The sequence below is a fragment of the Tursiops truncatus genome, chromosome 3 (assembly GCF_011762595.2).
Source record: "Tursiops truncatus isolate mTurTru1 chromosome 3, mTurTru1.mat.Y, whole genome shotgun sequence".
NCBI classification, from domain to species: Eukaryota; Metazoa; Chordata; class Mammalia; order Artiodactyla; family Delphinidae; genus Tursiops; species Tursiops truncatus.
The window spans coordinates 165,088,406-165,112,869 of NC_047036.1; the positions used below are offsets into that span (position 1 = coordinate 165,088,406).

Here is a 24,464-nt window from a genome sequence, read left to right on the forward strand (position 1 = left end):
TACCACTCGGTCCTGCTGGCTTCCTGCCCCCTCCTCCCTTGTGCATACAACCCCTGAGAAGTTCCTGAGGAGCCACTTACATTTCTCACAAATATCTGGCAGGCCTTCCTGGCCACCCCAGGAGCATGGCCTCCGGCTCCACCAAAGGAACCTGCGAAGCTTCCTCCAAAGTTGCCACGCTCCATCTCGATGGCACGGTCAAAGCTGGCACCGCCACCACCACCCATGGCCAGGCCCATGCGCTCAATGCCAGCGCCCAGGGCCGGGCCCATGGCGGGACCCATGCGCTCCAGGCTGTTGGCGCCCATGCGCTCCAGGCCCATGCGCTCGAGACTGTTGGCGCCCATACGCTCCAGGCCCATGCGCTCCAGGTTGTTGGCGCCCATGCGCTCCAGGCCGGTGGCCATGCGATCCATCACAGGGCCCATGCGCTCCAGGCCTGCCCCCATGCCTGCGGGCACCATGCGCTCCATGCTCAGGCCCATGCGCTCGATGGCAGGGCCCATTCGCTCCACGCCAGAGCCCATGCGCTCGATGGTCTGGCCCACACGGTCAATGGGTGCGGCCATACGCTCCAGGCCAAAGCCCATGCCGGCACCCATGCGCTCCACACCAGAGCCGATGCGCTCCATGGTCTGGCCCATGCGCTCGATGCTGGAGGCCATGTGGTCGAGGCCCAGTGGGCCCATGCGCTCGATGCCGGAGCCCATGCGCTCGACTGAGCCCATGCGGTCCATGACCAGGCCCATGCGCTCAATCTCAGAGCCCACACGATCCATGCCGTGGCCCAGGCCTGCACCCATGCGCTCCATGCCGGCACCCCCAATGCGGTCAATGCCGGGGCCCATCCTCTCAATTCCAGGGACACTGCCTCCGCCTCCACCTAAAACAGAGACATGAAATGTGTCAGGCATATGTCAGGTACTTGAGGATCTGTGTGCACACCATGCCAGGAGGGTTCCCTGGGTGCAGAGGCCTGGGCACTTCACAAGCTCAATCACGGTTCAGAAATTTTAAGTCCCACAATAAGTTATCATTACATATCCTGCAAATGTTGACAACTGTTAAAGCTGGGTAGTGAGTACATCATTCTTCCTACTTCTGTGCCACAGTTAATTTCCATAATAAAATTTAAAGAGGGAAAAAACCCACCCCGAGAACTTTGATCAACAATGTTCTCCACATTACTTCAAAAGTGCTAATACTTGTGACAAGCTTTGTGAGCAACAGGCATCAACTCCTTGAGAACTCTGCAGTTTCCCCACCACCAGACATTGATAAAAGCTCTGGGGGGCGGCGGGGGGGGGGGGAGCGCGAGGGACAGAAACCCCACACTCAGATGGTCACCCGACATAATGGATTACATGGATTATAATGGGGACAATTAAAATTGCTCACAACCTCTATCCTCTCCCAACTTGTCCCTCTACAATGCCCTGCTGGTAACCAGTCTGGCTGCATTTCCTTAGCACCTCCACGGCATAAGTAAGTTATTACACAGCCATGTAATCAGGCAGAGATAAAGAAAACAAACACCAACACCAATACAGATCCTCATGTACAAATGAACACAGCCAGCCACTTCTAGGGAACCTTACTCTGTCACGGAAACCGCCAACCGACTTTGCCGTGTATAACTTTGCTAGCTTTGGAGGAAAAAAATCTGATGGCACTGCAGAGTAGATTTAGTAACAGGCCTGGGATCAGTCCCTCACTGTCATGGTTCAGCTGGACACATGCTGGCAGGTCAGCAGTGCACAGCCGACCCTGTGATGCTTACAATTCTGGAGAAGGAGGGTCTGGCTCCACCACCAAGGCCACTGGCCACCAAGTTTTTCCACATGCAGAGCCCGAGAGTCCCCCTCACTCAAGCTTCACGACCACCACCACCTGCCTCTGAAAAATGGGCAGCTGGGCCCTCAGCCAGCCCATTCTTGAATCAAGCAGCCCAGGCCAAGATGCAAATTCCAAAAGAGGAAATTCAGCCGTTTCTTTGATTCTCTAACTGACCAAAGCTGTGACCTCGCACGAGTCATGCCACTTCTCGGTGACTGTTTCCTTGGCTGAATAACAGTGCACCAAGTGGCAAAATATAAACACAATTTTAAGAATATTAAGCTTTCACAGCAGAAATATCTCAGCAACTATAAAAAATGTAAGAGACCTAGAGAGGGTGGGTAGCATCCCCAAAAGTACCAAAAATGAGGGTGACACTCCAGATGCCAATAGCAGCAGAGAACTAGGAAGAAACGGTACCCACATGGAGTTCTAGAATCAGCCCACCACAGAAATAAATCCAGCAAGTGGAGTTACCAAGGAAATGCCAAGATGCTCAGAGCCATGAGGAAAAAAAAAAAAAATCAGACTGAATTAAAGTACATTTAGTTTTAGGTACCCCTTAAAAAAAAGTGTATTAATGGGAAAATATATTCCAAAATATTTACAGCATTCATCGCAGGGCAATGAGATTTCAGGTATTTACTTTCTTCATAATGTTCTGAATTTTTGTGAGTACACGTGTACATAGGAAACATATGCTATGATTAGGTGGTGTACACTTTTATAATCAGGTGAAATATTTACTTTTAGCAATTTACAATTTTATAATACTAGAAACAAGAAAGCCCCCAGATTACACAGACATTTTGACAATGGCTAACGTGTACGCAGCACATACGTAGGTCCTCTTTTATGCATTAACTCATTTACTCTACAGAACAACCCTATGAGGTAGGTACCATTATATCCCCATTTTACAGTACGAAAAACAGAGAAGTTCAGTAACTTGCCAAATGTCACACAGCTAGGAGGAGCCAGAGCTGGTTCCCCACCCCAGGCAGTCTATTTTAGAGCCCATGCTTTCACCACTACACTACTATCCCCGGTAACACAGGCCTATTCTAAAAATCAAAACATCAAAACTAAGCGTTTCCTACCTCCTCCCTGCTTTGCAATGATCTCTCCTCTCTTCAGTGCATTACTTAGGATTTCTAAGGAAATCAGGAAGAAAAAAAAATTAGCCAAATTCCTCTATGGTAATAGAAATTTATTACAGATTCCAGAGCAGGACTACTACTAATTAAAAAATAAAAAAGGAAAGGGGAAGGGGTTGAGAAATATACACACAGACAAGGTCATTTTACTGGAAAACTGTAAGGGTCCTTGATGATGGGTCATGATGCTAGAGTTCCATGTAGCTCCAGAGTCTGAGGCCCAGTTGGCAGGGCCTCTGGTACTGCACCCACGAGCTGAACTTGGAAGGTTAGAGCAAGAATGGGGCCAGTAGCACAGTTTTCTAAAGCTGGTCCAGACACTCAGTACTCACAGACTGAAGCGTGCACTCACCCACCCAGATCCAATCAGCACCTCACAGTTACCCTTCAACAAACTACCGCTGTAGCTACACTTAGAGCCCAACCCCAGAAAACCAGCAGCAACCGCATGCACTGCTGGAAATATGACCTAATCAACGAGCCAGGCAAGGGAAGACTGCAGCAAACTGAGCCTACAAGCCCTGCCTGGAAGGAGCTAAATGTGATGGTAACCAAGTGACAGACAAAGCCTCAGGTAAACAAAACCCCAACACACTCAGCTTTCCAAAACAGCAATACTGCTGCTTGCTGGCTGGCAGTTCATTCAAACCTCTATTAAGTTTGTCTAATGCTATCATTAGTGTTAGCTTTTAAGTTTCTTCTGGGTCTTTCACTATATAAAAGAAACTTGTACCCACCCCCTCTCTGGTCCTGAAGTGTGCTGAGCAACATGGACAACAGCCACAGAGCACATATCATATTTTGACCATGACCGTGAGAGATTAAACCCTAGCCCTGCAGCTGTTTCAAGTATTACAACTACCTGCTAAAGGAAGGGGATGGGAAAGTACACCAAGAAAACAGACCTCCAGCCAGGAAGCAAGACCGGGGCTTATTCTTCCATGATGCCTGGGAGCCTACTCAGCACGCCCAGGCCTAGGTTCTAGCTCCTAAAACAGCACTTGGATCAAACCATTCCCTGGCAAAAGACTTCACAATCAGCCGACCACCGATTTGAAGAGAAAGGCCAAATTATTTTCATGGGTGTTCACAGGGCCCCCTGCTCTGACCTAAAACTTTATAATCTGTTCTGTTCTTCCCACCCCAAATAGACTGACATCTCCAAGCCTCTGCACCTGATGCTGTCCGCCCTCTCTGTGGGCCAGTACCCCACTTCTACCTATGCTGAAGTCCAGCCCCTCCAGCGTGAACTGCATCTCCTGCATGGTCTTCTTACACCCCTGCCTGGATCCTGTGTTCTCTGAGCAAAACACTTCTATCAAGCATCTAGAGCAGTGCTTTTTCAAATCTTAACACAGAAAATGATCGCCTTTGTGTGGTGCTCACATAGCTGCCGAGAGCCCGGGAATCAACATCTCCACTGGCTCCCTCAACTAGGCCACTTCTACGTGCTGATCTCTGGTGCTGCCCCAAGCCACTCTGAGCACCGTCTCCTCAGCTACACCACATCCTTCAAAGTTAAGGATCACATATCTATCTATAGCCCTGGAGCACCAAGTACAGTTGTTTGCACAAAGAACTACTGCCTTGATAGGAAAAAAGGGATACTGAATAGGGAGAGCACTACAAAAGTAGCACACCAAAATGATCCAACTGTCAAGTAAATAATACAGAAAAAAAAGATCAAGAACTGAATCTGAAAAAAAAAAAAAAACAATCCAGGCAACTACTCTGAAAACTTGACTTAAAGATTTTACTTGGTACAAAGACCATTTCACTAACTTGAGTCTGATCATAAGTAGCAGGAGAACAAAAGCTCCTTGCTCTTGCCCATGGTCACTCTGGGAAGCCTCAGGACAAACAGACCATGGTCTCAATCAGAAAGAAGGTGCCAAAGTAGCAGGAGATAGGCCTGCAGATGACCTTCCTATATTCAGGTCAGGACAGGACGTGTTTCCTGATGCCACGTGAAATAACCTCACCAGTCCACCTCTTGTGCCTCCACAGGATCTGGGACAAGGCTGACAAGCCTCATCACAGAGGTGAGGTGAGAGGACCCAGAGCAGCAAAGGACTGAAGGCTCAAGAGCAGCACAAAGTGCCTGTGGGAGGAAAGTCACGTGCCATTTTGTTCTTCTCACCACAGGTATCCATCCACAAATTAGTATTTGCAGCCAAATGACAATAAATTAAAATTTTTTAATACCCTACCATTTCAAGACACAAAAAACAAAGCCAGTCATGGCAACAAGAAACTTTTAACTGACCTAGTCACATACAGATTATGAACTCACCCCCAAATTCTAAAGCTCTGGAACAATCTAGAATAAAGCTACAGTCATATCAAGTAAGTACAGAAAAAGTAAATCTTCAGTACCAGCTACTTTTTTTCCTCTTTTTTTTCCTTTTTCTTTTTTTTTTTTTTTTTAAAGAAGAAAGCAAAGCTAGTTTTGATGCAAGAAAAATCACTTAATTATCCTAACCATGGTCAGGGGGACAAATGAAACAAAAGCCAACAGTCTACTCTGAGAGAAACAGTTCCTAATAATTCCTGGTTTCCATGAAGGAAACAAAGAAGATAGGATTCCTGGAGATAAATACAGCTCAGCTCATACAAACTAGACATAAAAAAGCTTAAAATCCTCACAGCTAGCCCAAGGTGTCCCATAAAGACAGGCTGAACACTCTTTGAGGTTATCACCTAGTAGCCGCCTATCTGCACAGGCTGAGAAGCTGATGAAGATGGAGGAGGGGGTGTTGGGGAGAGAGTTATCCATGCTCTAAATCTCCTTTGAGAGAAACAAACTTCAGAGCCCAGGAATAGACAATCTCCTTATTCCAAACTAACTAAGAATCAGGCTGACAGATTCTCAGAAACGTCTAAACTCCAAACAGGGGAAGACATCCATGGAAAAGTAAAGAAGAAACTGCTTTGCAAACTAACCAAAACTACATTTAGACAGACCCAATACTCCAGGCCTTCCAACATTAGGAAACTTCCCTGTTCACCAAGATCTCTTTCAATTGCATCAGCAAGCACACCGTCATCCTTTGTTAACTGGAACACCAGAGGCCCCTGGACTAAGGAGACTCACACCCCCACTGAGCAGGGCCTTGAAGATCTCTACCGTGACTACACAGCCACAACGTCATGTAAACACAGCAGTTTTTAACTCCACAGCAAGAAAACACCTTATACCAATGTGAAAAAAGCAGCCATCTGAAAAGACTAAAGACAAATGGTGCTGTTGATACCAATAAAAAAATTCAAGGACCAAAAGTTCGTATCTAGACCTAGAAAACATACAATTTTTTTAAAGCCTAAGGAAAAATAGCTGACTTTGCCTAAGAACCTCCCGACATCAGGGTGAGCCTGCACCCCCGGGGGGTTGACCCCGCCCACATAGGGGCCCATGGGGCCTTCTTACCCATTCCTCTGCCAAGGGGCTCTCCAAAGCTTCGAGACATTCCCATTTCATTTCTGGCAAAGTCTCTCTCAAATCCTCCACCCATGCCACGCTCCATCTCTGTGGAAAAAAATATTACCCTAGGCCTTTCCAAGAATACCATCATGTTTTAGACATTAAAAACAAAAAACTATAAACACACAACAGCTACCAGCAAGTCAGCATGTTTTAGTTTTTCTATAGGAAACCATCGTTCATCCTTTATTCCTTAAAAAAGGAAGTCACCTCAAATGAATCCCTGAAAACAACCCACCTTTAGTCCATTAGGACTAATTTCCAGCTTACACACAGTCACACAATGGATACACCAAGCACCCAGTACTGCAGTAACTGGTGTGGGGAGGCTGCAGTGCATGAGGCATCAAAGGTAGGCTGCAGGAGAGCCTGCCTATGTTACAGCAGCAGCAGGTACCACTTCTGGGGCACCTCCCACATGCCCTGCCCTGCCCAGGGCTTTATATGTGCTATTATTTCATGGAATCCTCACAACCAGACTGTACACCTACATTACCCTCCATCACCACTGCCCCTTTACAAAGAAACTGAGGCTCAAATGACAGCATCTTGACCAAGGTCACATGCCTGGTAAGGAGTGAGGCAAAGGCTGGAACCTAACTCCAATGCAAAAACCCATGTTCCAATCACAAGCACAGCCATGAGAACAGAGAAAGACGCCTGTGTGCAAACAACATGACTTCTCTACTGACAACTGGAGTGGTTTCATCTACATAATGGGGTTTGGTAACTTCATTATTTTTTTCTATGCTGATTGCAGTAGTATTTGTTGTTTTTCAGTGTCTTTTTTTTTAAACAAATTTATTAATTTACTTATTTATTTTTGGCTGTGTTGGGTCTTCGTTGCTGCGCATGGGCTTTCTCTAGTTGCGGCGAGCGGGGGCTACTCTGTTGCGGTGTGCGGGCTCAGTAGTTGTGGCGCACGGGCTTAGCTGCTCCGCGGCATGTGAGATCTTCCCGGACCAGGGCTCGAACCCGTGTCCCCTGCACTGGCAGGCGGATTCTTAACCGCTGCGCCACCAGGGAAGTCCGAAGACCTTTGTTTTTAAAAGACATTGTGGGACTTCCCTGGTGGCGCAGCGGTTAAGAATCCGCCTGCCAGTGCAGGGGACACGGGTTCGAGCCCTGGTCCGGGAAGATCTCACATGCCGCGGAGCAGCTAAGCCCGTGCGCCACAACTACTGAGCCTGCGCTCTAGAGCCCGCAAACCACCACTACTAAGCCCACGAGCCACAACTACTGAAGCCTGCGCACCTAGAGCCCATGCTCTGCAATGAGAAGCCTGCGCACCGCAACGAAGAGCAGCCCCCACCCGCCGCAACTAGAGAAACCCCGTGCGCAGCAACGAACATCCAACGCAGCCAAAATTAAATAAATAAATTTATTTAAAAACAACAACAAGGTCTTAGCTTCTGTGGGGGAAAAGCCCCGCCACAGCTGTCACCTATTTGAGAAACCCTTTCATGACTCCTGTCACTGGCTACTTCTTTCCTTGTATATTCATCTAAAGCAAGACTTAAAATGTGCATCACACTTTGTCTCCTTTCCATACCGAGAGGTCCCTGGAAAACCCAGTTAATTAATCTTGCTCCTTAGAAATATCAGGTATACATGTGCTACATAATGGACATCTTTTACTGCACAACTACAAAATATGCAGCTGGAGCCCCTATACTTTGAAAGAAGTAAATGAGTCTATTACAAACGTGGAAGCGGACTAGCATTATGAATTAATAAGAAGATGCAGCAGATGACAATGGTGGACTTTACATTCATAGCTTGAATCCACCCAACTGAATCCCATAGGTTGGTGGCATGCTATCTGCTGGAAATATATCTAACTTGTGCGAGCCTGTATATGCAGAACAGAAATCCCAGAGTGGCACCGTAATGGATGGGGGCTCTCCTGCACTCCTTTAATCCTTACCGTAAGCCCGTGAAGAAGACACCCCCCACACACATTAGGAAGTCACATGCAGGCAGTAATGTGTTGGCAAAGGCCTCAGAATTTATCTTCCCAACTGTCAACAGAGTGTAGAGTACAGGGAACCAACCCTGTACGAACTCCAATGTACTCCCCACCGACACAAAAAAGAGAGCAAGAGAGACAGAGAAAGAATTTTCATTGTCAAATATTGCATCAAACCAGTCATCATTTAATATTTGATGATCTTTCAATTTAAAATTTTTGTACCCGTTCTATAAAGATTTGACCTCTACTGGTTGGTTGACTAGCCCTGAGAATCTGATTTCTGATCAGTCTAATGTTGTCAGCACCTGTGACTATAATGTGACGCATCATGATAATCAACTAAACATTAAGTTAAATCTGAAACATCCCTATCAACTTTTTCCCAGTGATCAAAACCTTCCTTGGACGCAGCACCCAAGGGCTCTAGAGCCAATTCCACCCAAATCTCAAAACAGCTCCAGGGCAAGGAAGGCCCTGTTCTCTGCTGTAGAGGATGGAGAAGGAGGACTCTGAGTATCTATCTGTATCAGAGAGCAACTAATAAGCACACAGCGTAAGAACACATCTTCCACTGTGGCTCTTCAGGACAATCAGCACTCTGAACCTTGAATCACCAGGCTCAGAAGCGTGACTGCTGCATTCCACCTGCCAGATTACCAAAGACTTTGTCCCCGTGGCTCAGCACAGTTCCTACCCTCGTTTCCATCTACTTCTAAGTCGCGTCACTCAATTCCTCAGAGCAGCAACCCAAATCTCCTTTCTAATGGCTCATCTGTTCTGAGCAAACACTTTATTAAGCCAGACCTCTCCAACTCTCACTTTTTATTAAAAACTCCATGCACACATGAGCTAAAGGCAAGCCTGAAAGCACACTGGAAACACAGACCTTTGTCCCTTCATTCCTTATTAATGGTAAGAACCTTCCTGAATCTCTTCATCATCATCTAGAACAAGGCACTCCATGAAGAAGGGCAGCTTATTCATCAGGAATGTCACTCTTTGCAGTTTGACAGTTAATATCTATCCTAGTAAGGTTCTTGCTTGCTCTGTACCATCTTCACATGATATGTTACTACAGACCAGCAAAGAAACATTTAAACCCAAGTCCTTATGTGTATAACTGAGTCACTTTGCTGTACAGGAGAAATTAATGCAGCATTGTAAATCAACTATACTTCAATTTAAAAAGGAAAAAACAAAAGAAACCCCAAGTCCTTAGTAACTTCCCATTCCAGAAAAGTCTGTGTATAAAAGCAGCAGCATTCCCACAGGTGTGGGTCAGAGTCCACCCACACCCAGAGGACTTAGAAAGACAGATTTTCATAACAGCAAGTTTCTCCTGGCATTTTACAGCCCTGCTGGTGGGCGTGGGCGGGGGCGGGGGGGCGGGGGGTGACGCCTGAAGGCAATTCTAAAAGGCAGAATCTCAGTGTGATTAAGAGCCAAGCTCTGGAGCCAGACAGCCGGGGTCCATATCCCACCATTACTAGCCATCGGACCTTAGGCAAGTCACTGTGGGCCTCAGTTTCCAATGAAATGGGGATAACAGTACCTACACGTCATGCGGTTCTTGCGAGGACTAAATGAAATAACACAGTGTTACTACTACAAGTGATATAATTATATTTCGGTTATTAAGTTGGGAGGGCTGGAAGATTTAAATAATAGTATGCCAAATTTTGCATTATATAAATGCTAAATTAAACAAATGCCTCTGCTCACAATTTGGAGACATCAGAGCAGATGGTCAAGAACTCACCCAGTCCAGCACTCCAGGGGAGACAAGTGCTGGAGGCAACAGGAAAGCTTTAAAGTTTTATTGGACAATTATTGGGAAGATCTGAAACACAGAAAACCTCAAGAATTAAGTAACTAAGAGAATTAACACTTCCCTGCCACTAAGTCTAGCTTCTGGAATACAAACTATTTAAGGCAATTCAAAGATATCAGATTCAGTACAGAAGTGGAAGCGAGAAATCACTTATTAAAAATGGGTCTGCTGCCTAAAGGTCACCTGAGAGCCAACAGCCAACAAAGGTAGGTATAAGCAGGAAGGAAACACAAATCTTACCGTTTATTCTGCCCATGTTCATCCCAGATCCAAATCGACCCATGTTTTCCATACCACCACCAAAGGGTCCCTCCATGCCTGAAAGAGACATTCGCATTTTAGCACCAGCCTAACAAGACTCAGACTGAACAAGCAAAGAAAAATGTTTTTACAAGTTTCACCTACGGCACTGTCTGCCAAAAACTCACTTAAGGGCTTTGGGAGAAAAAAGGCTAGTGCCTTTACTTAAAAATCACTATCTTCAAAAGGCTGATCTGATCCAACCCCCTCAATGAAGAGACAAGCAAAGAAGGCCCAGAGAGATGGAGTGATTTGCCCAAGGTCACAGAGCTAGTTAGTGAGAAAGCCAGAACCAAAGGCCAAGACACCCACTAGAAGGATCAACAGGTAAAAGTTATTTCTAGACTCAAACTTTTTGGAAACCTAAGTGAGAATTTCATGCAGGGCTTAAGAGAAAAGGAAGGGGGCAAAAAAAGAGGGAAAACCACACCTAAAAGTAATTACATTTGTACTTCATTTTAAATTTCTTACCTCCCATTTTATTTATTCCAAATCCTATGCCTTCCATTCCCATTCCTTAAAAAGAAAAAGTCAATGCAAACTAAAATTATGTCAAAGCAGTAAAGTTTGAACTTAAAAAGCACAAGAAATTCCACACCAGCAAATGAGCAAAAATATCCCTGACTACAAATATATTTTAATTGCCAAGTGCAAAAAATGGGGTGGGGGCTCTTCCATTTCAACTGTCAAACTAGTACATTCCAGGAAAACTATTTAAGCCTTTAACAAAATAATCACCATGTGACTCAAAATTTTATAGTGTCCACATAGTTTCATTAAATGCCCAAGGTAGACAGTTTTAAACATGAAATATAAATATCAGGTACAAACTACGGAACAGAAGTAGATTTAAAACTCCCTTTTAAAGGTAAAATGCTCTAAATAAAAAGCAGTTCCTCAAAACGCTGAGGCTTCCCTCCCCGCCACCCGCAGCCTTTCCTCTGAGGTATCAGGGGATGTGGTGTTCAGACTGGCCACCCAAGGTGATGGGCCAAGACGTTTTGGTCAGTCCCAGAGTTTAATCTGGGAGGGAGTCAAAGGATATGCAGAACTGACAGTAGTACGGTAGAGGGCATCCATCTTGCAATTCAAAGAATTTCAAGACAGACATAGGCCTGAGGTTATAAAAATGAAATATTTTAAAATGATATACGAATACTTCGTTGCATGAAAACGAAAATGCTAAAAAGTGAAGTTCAAAGTTTATTCTACATGCCAAAGCTTTTATTCATTAGCTATTTTTCTTCTTAAACAAAGACAACACTGTGCATCATTCGTCCTTGTGGCCTATGACAGCTATGCGGTCATGCAATGAGGCCCTCCATACCTTTCTGCATCCACCAACGCCCCTACCTCTAGAAGCCATGTCAACACCAGGTGAGAACCCAAGGGGGTCTGGGTAATAGACTGTGGCAGTGCTGTGGTCCCAGGATCAGGAGACCTACAGTTTCTGTCACTAACTGATAGTGTGACCTTGAGCAAGACCAACCCTCTGGCTTGCCTCCTTTTACCAAAAGGTTTAACTGAGTACCTCAGCTCAGAAGGTCTCGTGAGGATAAAACGCAAGCATAATAGCTTTAGAAAAGAACACTCAACTTGGTAAAAATACAAAATACTGTTTTTATCAAAATGCATCAAAGATAAATAAGGAGGGAATTAATTTTGTCCCAATTAAAGCCTCATTCCATTTGAACTACTCAACGTCCAATTATCCCAATAGTTAACTTTAATAACTTTAACTTCCCCAAAAATCCCCAGTCGAGGTACACCGTATTTCTCACCTGCGGGTCCTATGTTGCCCATTCCAATGCCTTTATTCAAATGATTGGCGTCAATAGGCTGCCCTCCTGGTCCTAACCCCATGCCAATACCACCAAGTCCATCTGAAAGGAGAAGAGAAAGTCAGAGTATTGATTCCACTTACTCAGGAAACCATGACTCTCAAAGCCAAAAAGAGCCTTGGTTTACCGTGTAGCTGTTATGCTTATCCCACCACCCACCTCCACCAGCAAACCCAGGGTCTAATCCATGAGTCAACAAGGGCGCATTTAGGAGCTCTCCCTTTTAAGGCATAAGCTCTTATACAACTTTACGGATTAGAGTGTGAGGTATGTATAAAACAAGGGCACCACGTGCCACAACTACTGAAGCCCATGCGCCGAAAGCCTGTGCTCTGCAACAAGAGAAGCCACTGCATAAGAAACCCACTCGCCGCAACTAGAGAAAGCCCACGAACAGCAACAATGACCCAACGTAGCCAAAAATAAATAAAGGAAAAATAAATTTTAAAAAATTAAATTAAATTTAAAAAATAAAACAAGGGCAACTAAAAATCAGTTCACGTGAAAACTACAGAGTAGAACCATGAACAGCCCACTCAACGAGAATTGTGAACACCGATTTGTTTCCCTAAATCGTGAACTGAGAAATGTTTAAAATCAAAACAGGCAACTGGAGACATCAGGTGGCAAGCAGTACACATATGCCCAACCCACACCTCTCAACCTGCAGACCCAAAGGACTTTTCTCACGATAAACAATGTCATAAACCAGCCAATTAACACACTGGGCTTACACTATTCTTACTCCGCTGCAGGCAGTTTTAACAACAATGAAGCTAGTGTATTCAAAGAATGTATCTTCTACCCAGAAAGCTTCCTAAGGCGTGCATTGTACCCAAACCACCTTCAACTCCCTGTTCCACAAACAGGGAGCAGCCAACAAGGCCTGACAGCCTAAGACACTTACAGTGCTCTGGGTCACCATGGGTCGGAGGCTTAAACCAAGACCAGGTGAGATTTCTGAAACGGGAACAAAGTTCACTAAAACAACCTGACACTGGTTCCCAAATATTTAATCTGATTAAAATCCCTGTTCTTAAATTGCATAGAAACAGCAGCAAGAGCTCACCAAGGTTACTTACTCCCCAAAGCACTGAAGACTTTGAAGTCAACCCTCTGAAATGTGCTGGGGAGACCAAAAGCCACAGATAATGGGCTCCGTGGAGCCCAGTGTGCCAGACGAGGCTGCCAAGCAGCCCTCACCCCCCTCCTCCAGGCCCAAAGTCAACAAGAGCCATCGCCCTGTTCCTGGGTAATTACTGCAAGTGATCACACTGACTATGACAAGGAAATGGGGTCCTTAACTTTCAACAGATAAGCCATCTCCTATTCTTGAAACCACAGACCTCCGCTCAAATCTGCCTCTATGATGCTTCTACAATCCTAAAGTGCGAAGAAGAGTTAGTGTTCTAATCTAGGCTCCCATTCAGTTCAATCTCCCACAGCTGAACCACGGCTCCAGACAGGAGGGACTGGCCAGCCCTCCAAACAGCTCCACCCCAGCAGCCTCAGCGGGGGAAGTCCTCCCTAGCACAGCACAAGCAGATTTTGCCCTTACCCACCACCCAGTCTTCCTTCTACAGATTAGCCCTGCCCGCACCGCAGATTCCCCAACCCTCATGCTACAGCAGGCCCTCACCCCCACTCCCTGGGCTGTCTGTGCTCAGGCTCTGCTGCTCTCTGTGGGCCTGCCAGAGGGAGTGCCTAGGACTTCACTACTGTGCGCTGTTTCCACCCACGCGGTGACGAACCAACCAACAAGCCTTCCCTGTCCCAGGATAGATTTTCACCTGCATGTTGCAAATAACACTATGTAAAACTTCTGGTTGCTGTACTTCACACACCATAAAATTCGCCCATTTAAGTGTGCAGTTCAGTGATTTTTAGTATATTCAGAGTTATACAACCATTACCACTACCCAATTCCAGAACATTTTCATCACCCCCAAAAGAAATCCCATCCCCATAAGCAGTCACTCTTCACTCACCCCTTTCCCCAGCCCCTGGCAACCACAATCCACCTGTTGTGGACTCGCCTATTCTAGACATTTCTCAGAGATGGAATCAAGGTTCATCCATTCTGTAGCATGTATCAGTACTTCACTCCTTTTTACGGCTGAGTACTATTCCACTGCGTGGATTTATCACATTTTATTTACCCATTCATCAGCTGGAATCATGCTGCCATGAACATCTGTGCACAAATTTCTGTGTGGATGTTAAGTTTTTAGCTCTCTTGTAGTATACCTAGGAGTGGAATTGCTAGGCCACATGGTAATAACCAATCTCTTTTGAACCAAAGTGCAACCTGGCTTTAATTCCCTTTGCAGTTTGTTTCTTCCCAGCTACAGCCTCTACATCCTGAGTAGCCTGCCTCACACCACAGTGTAATCCTAACAATCCTTCCTAAGTTGTGAATCTCTCTACTCATTTTTTCACCCAGAAAAATCTACAGGGCAAACAAACAAACAACCTTCTTGAATGTTTTACTCAAGAATGGTCAAGATAACTGACACGGCACTAGAATGACATGGCACAAGTTCAAAGGTAATTGCAGTTTTCTGGTTAGAATAAATCAAATTCAAAATTTTAGCCATAATAACTGAGACACTTACGGGGAAGTTGTTGTGGACGCTCAGGAGGGAAAAAATCTCCCTTTGGTAAGGCCCTCTCATCCTGAAAGAGAAAATGAATAAATCTCAGTATTCCCTGCAGTACTGTTAGCAACAGCAAAAGATGGAAACCATTTCTATCAACAGAGGACGGGTTAGATGCATTACGATACACCCATGCCACAGAATAACATGCAAGTATAAAAAGAATATGTGAGAGTTAGTTGCTACCTTTTATGTACAGGGGGAAAGATTTAAAAAATATACATTCATATCACTGTGGGGGATGGATGGAACCTGGGCATAAAGTAAGAACAAGACTCCCACACTGAATTTTTCATGCTTTTTGACTTTTGAATCATGTGAAGCAATTATCTATTCAAAAAACTAAACTGAATGTTTAAAGGAACTAAAAAATTCCTTTAGAGCTCCTTTTATGTCCTTCCTGATTTGGAACCCTAACTAACTAGACTGCCCTCAGCACGTTCTGGTCATGCTTGTATTAATACTGTTATCTTTGGCATCTTGGGCACAGCCATAGCTGGGCTAATGTTTATACTGAAACGCTTCAACAGAACTTTAAAGGCTTTCTGAATCAGATTTAATTATGTTCACAATAGATATGATGCTAATTAAACGTACTGCAATACTCTGAAAACTGGCAACCTATATATATAAAACCATTCTGTGAAACTGATCACTTGCTCAAGCAGGATATGCAAGTGACCTCCTGACCATGCCAGTAACTGTGCAAAGGAAAAACTATCTGAGGAGGTGCATGAGCAAAAAGTTATTTCTGTCATAAATTTGCTCAATGTGCTGTACCCTTTAACTTGGACTGATCCATAAAGAAAGTACAGTGGCTATGTGTATGTATACTCTTAATAAACCCATGTTTTTGCTAAACTTATCTGAGTATATTAAAGGAAAGATCCTATTAACTTACCATTTTCACGTGCATTGGTCTGTCAAATAGCAGTTGGCCATTAAACATAGCTGATATTACAATTAAGGCTATTTCCTGCAATTCTAGAAACATGCACAGCATAACAGAAATACCTAAGAGAAAAATACTCCAACTGCTGCTACCAGTCCCTCTAAGTGGTGAATTTATGAGCAATTTTGATTCCTGTTTATACTTTCAAGTATTTATTCCTACAGTAAGCATTAAAGGGACAATAAATAACACTCAAGGGGAAAAAAAGGAAACCTCAGCTTACTCCTTAGGTGTGGCACGCCATTCATAAAACCTTACACTTCTCACCAAACCATCCTCCTCTTAAATTAAGCACTGACATCAGTTTTCTGTGTGTGTCCAATAAGCCAGGTGTTCTACCATTTTTTGGAGTACCATGTTTTCCGGGTAATACACTCAGTGACAATCGTGCCTGAGTTTAGTGACAGTGTTCATGTGTGGTATTCTCCCTGTGACTACAAAGATGTAACTCGGGTGAGTAGGGTGAGCAGCCTAGGGTCAGAGAGAAGTGCTTCTTCCAGAATGTCAATCCACTGAAGAGATAGGGCCCTATAAGGGCTTACATATGAAATAACACTGAATTTCTCTCCAGTGGCACATTCTTTGGACTTCTCCCTTCAAACCAGTCTCCTCTAAAAAGAGACAATGGAAAAGACCACTCATGGATATGTGCCTGTTTTCTAACCATCTCTTCTATCTACATAAGTACAATACTATGTAGATACTTTGTATTCCCTTAGTAATATCCATAGTAACGTATTCTCTCGAGTCACACAGGAAATACTAATACACAAAATCACCACTTCCCCACACAAACCTGTCCTACTAATACAACATTTAGGCTAAACTAAATTCACCAGGAGTTGAATTCCGATCAAAGGATACATATAGCTTGCACAGCTTCAATGGACTGTTCAAAAGTAACAGTGCCTATTCCACGACTTTTTCCATCTTTATCCTCAAGAATGTCTGCTCGGACCACCACACCAGCCATACTAAAAACTTCCTTCAGTTTCTTCCAGCCAACTTTATAATCCAGCTAACCAAGAGAAAGGAGAGGAAAATCTCATTGTAAACATTTTTACTACATGAATGTGACATGCTCTGGTTGGAAAACAAGCATTAGAAAATGTCACAAAAATAATGTCACAAAAATATGTCAGTATAATTTTTCAAACAGGATTACGAAAGTTTGCCTTCTACTACTTACTCTTTTCTCTGAAATAACAATTTAAGTCACCTCATACCTTTCAAGTTAATGCTTATTTTGTGAATACTAAAAAATGCTGTTCCCCAGATAAGGTTTACCATCATCCTCCCCAATCCACTTTCTTTTAAAAATACTTCCCTGTGCAAATGGCAAAGTATTACCATTCACCCAGACATTAACAGGAAGAGGGAAATGTCAATACACAATCTCTGCTCATACACTTTACCCTGCACCTACTTTTATATACACCAGCAAAACTCCATAAACATGGCCCCAAGAGGACCATGGTCAAGCCTGTGTGGCTTATGACTGCAGTGGTCATTAGGGGACAAAGCCAAGCCCAAGGATGATTTTTTAAATAAATCAAGAAGATAACATAACCCTCTTTTAAGTTTTTCTTCTCAAATGTCAGAACTACTTTTATAACACATTGACAAGATTGTCTAAAGTAGAAAATCAAACTTTATGAAACAATGTTTCCATTTACTTACATTTGCTACAAATACTGTGCTTCCAAGTCTTCCAGCCTGTAATGCATGGATAATCTCATTTGGGATGTTAGGATTATTTAGGATACTGGGTGGGATATTAATCATTCCTGGGCCACCTGGTCCCATACCCATCCCACCAGTCGTAGCCATCACCTTTTGCATTGCTCTCCTGGCATGTTCACCATCAGGATCCTAAAACAAGCACAAAAGGGTTACATTTAACTGACCCAGTGACAATTAAAACCATGCTCCCACAGTAAGTGATACCCCCAAAACTTCAGAGATTGAGAGGTTGTTTGGAAACCATTTCTCAAAATCTGTAACAAAAAATTCAAATGAAGTAAAACTAAACCACCAGGCCAGGAACAATTCTAGCCAAAAGAATGAGGAAGAAAGAAAGGGTGTAGAATTTAGCTCTCAATTAACTAAGTAAAAAAACAAAAAAAGGGAGGGCGGGGGGATGACATGATTAAAACTTCCAGGTTGAAATAAGATCTTCAAGGGCTTGGTACAATTGAACCTCACTAACTCAAGGGGGTTTTATAATTTCTGCAAACCCAACTGGTGATTTTCCCAAAAGTTTGAAAACACAGCTCTAGACCACCAAGGTACTCCATCCTTCAAGTATTCAGGCATTTGACTCATGTGTAAAGTCTGGAAAGGTTTATGCATCTCTGGTGTTGACAATATTCTTAAACTCTTTGCCCTTCTGCGTGCTACCTTCACACAAGAGAACTTAAGCGCTACCATGCTTTCCTCTCTGAGCTCGCATATACTGATCTTCCTCCAAGAATAAGAGGTAAAAATAAGTCAAGGAAGGATTGAATTAACAAAAAGTCTCCCACTTCCCTACAGGGAGAGAAGATACCTGATTTGGATTAGCTATGAAAAAGGATTTAAACTCATTTTAAAAAAGAAAAAAGATGGGCAAAGAACAGGGTTCAGACTGAGTAAAACTGTAGATGTAGAATACCTTAAAACAAACAAACAAAAAACCAAACACACACACAGTAAAAAAAAAAAACCATGGACTCAGTTTGACTGCCCCTGAGAAAACCAAGGCAGGCTGGCCTAATACAAATCAGAGATGTTAGGAAGGCAGTCAGCAGTGGCTCAAGATGTGCTCAGCCACTATCCCAAAGTGCTTACAGGAATGACTGCTGAAGCCTGTGACTGACCCTCCTCGTTAACGACAACAGGTTGTTCTGCTCCGTAAAATGTCATCAAGGACTATTCTGTCTTTTCCTAACTCGAAACAGGGACACTCGACAACTACAAATGGTATCCACCACGGTGTTTCATGAGCTTACTTCTTTGACTTTCAGTGGTCTTCCACTCAGACTATGCTTGTTTAGAACTTCAGCAGCTTTTTTCATGCTCTCTTCCATCTTGAATTCAACAACGCTATGAAGAGTCAAAAGGAAATAAGTGAAACCAGTCCTACAACTTAGAAGGCTCAAGTGCCAATAAGTAACTAGACAATACTTACGCACATCCCTTTGGAAGAAGCCACAGACAGTCAGAAGAGCAAAGGGAAAAAAAAGAAAAGAAAAAGAAATAGTAAATTTCAATGACAGTTATAAATTAAAAATATGATTTATGTAACAGTTTTTAAATTAACCCTTCTAAGGGGAAGCTGACAGAAGTGTCTTGCCTAGCCTTCCTTATTAAGAGCTCAGCTCCTTGGTATCTCCTCTTCCTTCACATTACCAGCATTGCACTATAGCTGCTGAAGTTATAATGAGCAGACCTAAATTCAGGTTCTCCGAGAAATCACACAAACTTTAGATCTGCTTCTCTCTGTACTCAATCAATTCCTTATCATACTCCTCCTAAATCCATCCCTTCCATAAATTAAGCTCATCCTTTTGATTATTCTAAGCCATTCTATTGCACGACAGAAAATAGTTAATTTTCTCTTTAAACTAGGCCAATTTTAAACGTTCAAGTTTTAGTATTTGTTTTACAATTTACTGGCACAAAGGCAACTTTTCAGAATCTTTGGTTCACACAACTTTCAAATACAGCAAACAACCAAAAGTAACATTTTCTAGACAAGAACACACGTTTTACATTAATATACCACCGCTAAAATTCCATGCATAATTCACACACAGCCAATTCCTCTGTTAACAAAGAGACAATGCTGCTATTGGTCCCCAGTTATCCAAATTGGGCATCCAAACAGAATACCAAAAAGCTCTTTGCCCAGCCATTTGGAAAAGCGGGACTCCCGTTTGCAAATCCCCTCCCACCCCACTCAAATGTTTGGCAAAATCAAACATAGCTACTATAACATGAGCACTCACTGCCTTCCTGATTTCATTCGATTCCACGCCACCATACAGTTACATTTTTCATGTAGTAAATCCACAGAAGAAATTCTCTCAGACACTTACCCTTGACTTTCCTTCAGCGTCCATTAAGAGCTCCACGTATGTTACCTCACCAACTACAAATCAGTTTCCAGACGACACATAAACCAAGGGAGAAAAGCCAAGAAAACAATGGGAATTTAGAACAATCATCAGCAACCTTGTATGGAGCCTCTGCCTTATAAGAAAGCCCAGAAACACTCCATATTCTCTAAACCACCACACTAGGCATTACAGGTGTGCAGTAAAAGTAGGTGAAACTTGTTAACAATGTCCTTGATTTTCCTCCCACCTCAAACAAGCTATTTCCACAGATTTCCATATCAATTTCCCTGTCTGAAATACTCATTCATGACTAGAGGCAATCCAAATCTACAGGAAAGAAGTCTGCGTGATTCACTTTTTTGGGGAAAGAGAAAAACAATTTTACAAATACACTCTTAATATTGCAAGAAGGTGAACAGCACACAAATTGCAATGCCACTGAACTGAGCTCGAACGCTAACTACAAAGACGCGTATATGTATAATATATATCCTCAAAGGTGCACACACGGCATGGCCGGCTACGTGGGTGTGCAACCTGTCCAATCGCATGGGACTTTGCACTGAGGGCCATGCACTTGGGTTTAATGCTCTGTTGCTGTCTTGAAATTCTCAGTAATTTTTAAATAAGGGGCCCTGTGTTTTCATTCTGCACTGGGCCCCACAGATTCTGTGGCTGGTCCTGCACACAGCACTAGGCTCCACAACCGTCACAAGTAGGATGTGTAAATATTCTATCACAAAACCAGAGCAGCATCTGGATTCTCTTCAGTGAATTAAAATTAAGCCAGGCTGTATTCTTGCTGCTCTCTCAACCTTCTCATTTAAGGACACAGATAAATGCAAACTCAGAGCTCAGTTTGCATCTAAACAGCTACACAGACTCACTTAGGATGCTAATCTATACAAAAGGGGAAAAACAAAGCATTTCAAAAGGTTCTGCAGATTTTCCTCAAGGTTTGGATTGCCAATTCATGACCACCACAACCAGATGTTAGAACCCACCTAGACAACCACCAAAATGGCTGCTGAACTTGAAGATGGCACACAGACACCAAAAAACCCCCAGAAATTTAAGTGTTAACTTTGTGGAAACAATATCTAAGCAGGCTCTCCAAAGTCAAGAAAGGGCTTTTGTTCTAAGAAATACTTTTTCTTTTTTAACGATTATTTTTATGATGGTAAAGCCTTCTCTCATTCAGTTTTCAATTTGGTTTAGCAGCCAAGGGTAAAAATAACCCTCTTAATGGGCCCAAGTCCTTCCTAGTCTAATTCCTTTGTTCAAAGGATATTAAAATTATTATGAAGATTTTAAAATTAATACACCAAGGAAAGACTGAAATGTAAAGTAAAAGTATTTTTAAAAATTTGAAGGGCATATTTATTAGTAGTATATTTGCATGGCAGTTGACAGCAAGAAGGCCAAGTGTTCAAAGTTTAACTGTACAGCCTCACCTCCCTTGTCCTTTCCTGAAATATTACAAACCAAACCAGCACTTTGCACAAAACAGGAAGGAGAATCAGTGCAAAGAAATGAAGAAACGAATTAGGAGGGACTGGTATAGTTTAACTTTTGGACTATGTACAACTGAAAAATGATCACAGCCAAGGGACAGTCATACAAATTGGCCTTCTGTTATCCTTACAAAAATAAAGCAATTCCCAAAATGTTGTGGTCATTCCTGAGGCCATGTTAAAAGCCATTTGTTTCAACAGCAGCAGCCATTTGAGGACCAACAGCCCCTGTCTCCACGTTGATGAAAATGCCAAGTAGTGTCAAGACAGTAAAGAGACCCAACCCCAAGTTTACTTCCTAGAGCTATGACTACCGCCTAATAACCTTAAAAATAACTAAAACAATCACAGTATCTAACTGACAGCTGTAACTATGTTGTCAGAATTCAAATATTGTTGCATTTTCAAAGTTTCTAGTTTGTGCCCATAAAGACACTGATTTATATCAAAAAGCTGTCATTGCAACCCAGAAACCAAGCAAGTCCAAACCAAACTTTTTTCCATGGTCATAACCATTTTTACAAAAAGCCAGGTTTAGAAATTAGGACTTTTTCTACTTAACATTCTAGAGACAGCACAAATCCAACTTCAATCCTCTGCACCAATACTCTGCTTAAAATGTTCCCTCTTTTTCCCCAAATGGTATAGTTTATTAAAAACAAAAAATTACATTTAAAAAAGCCTCCAACCTATCAGTTTAGCCATAGGTTAGGCAAGCCTTGTGGCTCTACCACGAGTAGTGTTGCTCCCGAGTATCATCAATAATGACCATGCTCCTCATGAATTCATAATTTTCTGATCTCTACCCTGAGAGACCACATCAATTCAGAGATGTAAGCAAATCACTGTTACAGGATCTGCAACAGTTGCCAATTCATACTTCCGTACAGGAAGAGAATAAGAAAACCTTTAAAAGACCACCTCTCTTTTAGTTCTACATTATTAAAGCAAAGACCTGTTTAGTATAGTCAGTACAACTATCAACAAAACTTTGAAGGCAAAATTTACCAACTATTCATAGTCTGGTCACATTCAATGAAATGAAGTTTAAAAGAGCAAATCAACCAGAGCAGATCAGTTAGGATTGAGGCAGAGTTAACAAATTGGCAGTAGCAAGTCTCATAGACACGGAATTCACAGGTATTAATGAAAAATACTGCTGCTCCTCTCATTCCTGAACATGGATGGAATCCATGGAATCCCAAGAGCAGGCTACTAAGACAAATTCTATTGCAGCTTTAAGCATCAAAATATCTAAATGAAAAAACTAAGACTCTGAAAAATCTAATGCCAAATGTCATCACCTACCTTTATTTTATTTTTTTTAAGGTAAGATATTTTAATATTTATTTATTTGACTGTTCCGGGTCTTAGATGCGGCAAGTAGGATCTAGTTCCCTGACCAGGGATCAAACCCGGGCCCCCTGAATTGGGAGCACAGAGTCTTAACCACTGGACCACCAAGAAGTCCCTACCTTTACTTTAAAATGCTCAAAGAAAATTAACCGACATTTAGGTGGATTATTAAAAATACTACCCCAAGAATAAAACATATCATGAGGGTAAGATAATGAGCAACCCCAAAAGAATTCACACAGTCCCTTGGAGCTACTTTAACACTCCTGCACATACTTATATCACAAAGAGTATTTGTTTCTGTATTCTCATTTCATTTACTGCTCAAGGCTGAAACAAACACGCGTACGCGCACGCACACGCACACGCGTACGCGCACGCACACGCACACGCGCGCGCGCACACACACACACACACACACACACACAGAGGAGTACAGGGGCTAAAGCTTCACTGAAAAGAATTCAAAGGGGGGTGGGGGAGTAGCTCCAAAGCAGGGCATGCTCTAATGGAGGGGTGCATGGAATAAATGCATATTTTAACTTGGAAAGCCTGTTTCTTTAATACACAGACAACTTGAAACACGGCAAAATAATTATACTATACAATGATTACTCAATTTATGGAAAAATTAGAAAATGATTAAGCACCTTCTTGCTCCTAATTCCATGGACGAGAACAGAATTCTGCCTCTCTAACTCGACCAAAAACCAACAAATAAGCCAGGCAGGCTGCACTATTAAGGTTCAACTCAAGTACCCACAGATATGAATGCTTTAGCATCAACAGGCCTTTCCAAAACGCAGGCTGATTTCCAACAAAGGAAACTATGAAGGAGCCAAACAGACTGAGTAGGGATTTTTACTTAAATTGAAAATAAAGTTCTGCTCCACAGGCCCACAATGTAGATGATCTTCGAGAGCCAACAGAGACTTACTACTGGACTATACTTGCCCTCTGGGCCTCAGTTTTCTGTCAGCTGGAATTTGAAACTGACTTAAAGTGATGTATTCAATAAAAACAGAAGGATTAAGTTCTTAAGAAATCTTTGCTTACACAAGTTAAACTGACTGCTGCTAAACTTGAGACTGATTGAGAGTAAGCTGTATCACTGACCCTCCTTTCTTTCCTCCTCAAACTGTTCTCCATGTCTACTCACTGCTCCTGCAGCTCAGTCCTGCCTAGGTTGCAGCTGCCCCACCTCAATGCTGCTGGCTCCCTGGTTAGGCCACGAGAACAACAGCCCGACGACGAGCTTTCTTCATCCACACAGGACTTCTCAGTAATGCAGCACAACACTATTTAAGTTTAGAATTCCCAAGATCAATCACCTTTTGTTCACGGAAGTCTTAATTTTTTGCTCAGACCTTGTGGTCAAACACTTTTGAGATGTGTATCCCAATATCGATCCAGTGATGAAAATGAGGTAGCTGTTGAGACTGTTTACTTTCAAACCTGGTTTGGCAA

At 43.0% G+C, this 24,464-nt stretch overlaps 1 protein-coding gene across 12 annotated transcripts in view; it reads right to left on the reverse strand.

Annotated features, from left to right (window-relative positions):
- The window catches only part of HNRNPM (heterogeneous nuclear ribonucleoprotein M), a 51,235-nt gene that overhangs the window by 14,754 nt on the left and 12,017 nt on the right, over positions 1-24,464 (reverse strand). For 3 of the 12 annotated variants that reach the window (XM_073803286.1, XM_033854428.2, XM_073803289.1), the window contains exons 3-15: positions 20,107-20,159; positions 19,197-19,204; positions 19,018-19,111; positions 17,708-17,899; positions 16,892-17,045; positions 15,977-16,026; positions 15,034-15,094; positions 12,359-12,460; positions 11,049-11,093; positions 10,518-10,595; positions 6,421-6,519; positions 2,937-2,990; positions 81-883 (exon numbers count right to left, since the gene is read on the reverse strand). In XM_073803286.1, coding sequence (XP_073659387.1) covers positions 81-883; positions 2,937-2,990; positions 6,421-6,519; positions 10,518-10,595; positions 11,049-11,093; positions 12,359-12,460; positions 15,034-15,094; positions 15,977-16,026; positions 16,892-17,045; positions 17,708-17,899; positions 19,018-19,111; positions 19,197-19,204; positions 20,107-20,159 — 1,793 coding nt within the window. The remainder of the gene's footprint in view (positions 1-80; positions 884-2,936; positions 2,991-6,420; positions 6,520-10,517; positions 10,596-11,048; positions 11,094-12,358; positions 12,461-15,033; positions 15,095-15,976; positions 16,027-16,891; positions 17,046-17,707; positions 17,900-19,017; positions 19,112-19,196; positions 19,205-20,106; positions 20,160-24,464) is intronic. The other 9 variants (XM_073803293.1, XM_033854434.2, XM_073803288.1 and 6 more) reach the window with 7 other exon arrangements.